The sequence below is a fragment of the Geospiza fortis genome, unplaced genomic scaffold (genome assembly GCF_000277835.1).
Source record: "Geospiza fortis unplaced genomic scaffold, GeoFor_1.0 scaffold1636, whole genome shotgun sequence".
Classification (NCBI taxonomy): Eukaryota; Metazoa; Chordata; class Aves; order Passeriformes; family Thraupidae; genus Geospiza; species Geospiza fortis.
Window position 1 is genome coordinate 36,873 of NW_005054809.1, and position 2,876 is coordinate 39,748.

General features: G+C 55.9%; 1 protein-coding gene across 1 annotated transcript; it reads right to left on the reverse strand.

The window, feature by feature from the left end:
* Positions 1-975: 975 nt before the first annotated feature.
* LOC106632116 (protocadherin gamma-C3-like) lies at positions 976-2,872 on the reverse strand (the record flags this gene model as incomplete). The annotated part of the gene is made up of 1 exon (XM_014311432.2): positions 976-2,872. A coding segment is annotated over one exon (1,755 nt), but the record flags the coding sequence as incomplete, so codon positions are not given.
* Positions 2,873-2,876: the final 4 nt, after the last annotated feature.

Below are 2,876 nucleotides of genomic sequence, written 5' to 3' on the forward strand. Positions count from 1 at the left end.
CCTGCAAGCAACGGGGGGCAGTCTGCAATCCCACCCCCTCCCCCAGAGTGAACATCAGCACTGAACTTCCATGGAAATAAAACCGGAACCATTCAGGAGACAAACATGAGGAATGGCACAGATGGAAGGGACTGCTCCATGACCACGGTCTGTCAGAGGAGCCAGCATCACCCTTCAGCTCTGCATGCTGCTCTGTGAGAGGCGACACGCCGATCCCCAGCTCTCAGCCCCACCTGCACCCCCAGCTCTCCAGCCCCCACCAAGTCACGACACACAGAGATTACAACGTTCCCCCGCAGTGCAAGTGCTCCCCTTGGCTCTCCTTTTGCAAAGGGAAGGAAATACCATTAACAGCAAACTTTGTGCCAAGGATTAACAAGTGGTTTCAAGCTGACCTCAGCCTCCACTGCTTACTCATGCAAGGCGCACCCAAAACTGCCTCCAAAAGACGTATGATTGCCAACATGAGGAAACTGACTCACTTGATCCTGCTCATCACAGTGCAAAAGTCATCAGCCCTCAGGATGGCTCATTTGACTCCAAAGAACACCTGTTCAGCTGTAGCTGAACTCTTCAGGGGCGTGGCACAACTGGATGTCCCTCCCAACCCCAACACGCAACCACACGCGTACGGCACAAAGGAACTGCGGCTCTGCCCAGCGCTGGGACACGCCAAGGAAGGAGCTACGTTACCTCAGCAGGTGTGGGGAGCCGGCTGGCAGTGCCCACAATCTGGTGGTACAGCCCTGGCTCACCATTCCTTATGGTGCCCTGGCGGCTCCCCAAGGGGCTGGAAGTGAAGGGCTTTTTACACAGGAGATCACTCTGGCGAGAGTCTGTGGTGAGATAGACCTGGTGGTAGAAGCTGGGTGGCGTGAAGCCACCCCTCACAGCATCAATGTGGTTGAAGGGCCCTGGTGTCCTATACATGGTGCTCCTGGAGCTGTTGTACAGCTCCCTTGACTGCCTCCACTTGTAGCACTTGAAGATGCCCACGGACAACATGGTGATGAAGAAGGCTGCTGACACCAAAATCACAGCCAGGATGAGATAGAAAGTCACATGTCTCTTGGGATCATTGGCAGGTGCCACATCAGCGAGGTCAGTGAGCACCTCCTTAACCGTCTCGGCCACAGAGATGGAGATGGTGGCACTGGTGGACATCGGGAGCGTCATCCTCGCGGAGCTGGCGGGCTGTGAAGATCTCCCCGTTGTGCAGCCCAACCGAGAAGAGGCTGGGGTCAGTGGCCTGCAGCAGGGTATAGGAGATCCAGGCATTGTACCCTGCATCCGCATCCACCGCCACCACCTTGGTGACCATGTGGCCGGCAGGAGTGCCTGGTGCCACCACATCGGTGTAGGTGGCGGTGGTGTTGGGGTGAGGGTACAGCACCATTGGGGCATTGTCATTGAGGTCAGTGACAAACACACTGACTGAGACATTAGTGGCCAGAGGCGGAAAGCCACCATCCTGGACCTGCACCATCATGTTAAACTCCACCTGGTCCTCATGGTCCAGGGAGGTGAGCAGGTAGAGGGTGCCATTATCCCGGTTGATGGAGAAGAGGTGGCCAAAAGTGGTGTCACCCAAAAGGGTATAGGAGAGGTGGGCATTGCGCCCGACATCCGGATCCGTGGCACTCACATTAAGGATGGGGATGCCGGGCATGTTGTTCTCCAGAACATAGACATCATAGGAGTCTTGGGACGACCTGGGAGCATTGTCATTGACATCTGACACCTGCACCAGGATGTGTTTTACTGCAGACAAGGGTGGTGAGCCTGAGTCCTTGGCTGTGATAGTGATGTTATACTCTGCTGCCTTTTCCCGGTCCAGAGCTCCTTCTGTTTTCAATGTGTAGTAATTTTTGAGGGAGGAGCTGAGCATGAATGGGATCCCAGGGGAAATAAAACAGTTCACCAGCCCATTGTCATGGGAGTCCAAGTCTGTTACACTCAGCAGAGCTACGACCGTCCCTGGGGCTGCATCTTCAGGCACAGGGCTGTAGACAGAAGTCACTGTCACCTCTGGAGCATTGTCATTCACATCCACAACTTCCACCAGCACTTTGCAATGAGCCACACCAGGAACGGCTCCCTTGTCTTTAGCCTGTAAGTAAATCTCGTACAACTTTGTTTCCTCATAGTCCAGCTGTCCCTTGACCCTCAACTCCCCTGTAGCTGAGTCCAGAGCAAAGAGTTCTCGTACCTTGGCGGGGGTGTGGCTGCTGAAGGAGTAGATGATGTCTCCATTGGGCCCATCATCCAGGTCGTACGCACTGATCCTGGCGACCAGGGTACCGCTGGGCGTGTTCTCCCTCACACTCGCCTTATAGGTGGACTGGTTGAAGACCGGGGCATTATCGTTGGCATCTACAACGTCAATGTGGATCTGCACGTGGGCCGACCGTGGCGGGCTGCCTCCATCCAGCGCAGTCAAGACCAAATTCAGCTCCCTTTGCTCCTCCCTGTCCAGCTCCTTCTCTAACACCAATTCCGCGTACTTGCTGCCATCCACCCTCGTCTGCACGTCGAGCGCAAAGTTCGGGTTGGCGCTGAGCTGGTAGGTCTGCAAAGAGTTAATTCCCACATCGGGATCTTGCGCGCTCTCTAGCGGGAAGCGCGCTCCGGCAGCCACCGACTCACTGATTTCCAGCCTCGCCTGGCTGCTGGGAAAAACCGGGTCGTTGTCATTGATGTCCTGGATCTCTACGGTGCCGCTGTACAGCTCGAGCGGGTTTTCCACCACAATCTCAAAGCTGAGGGAGCAGGGAGAGAGCGCGCCGCAAAGCTCCTCCCGATCTATCCTCTCGTTCACCAGCAGCGCCCCGCTCGTCAGATCCACCCCGAAGTACTTTTTGTTGCCGCCGGACACC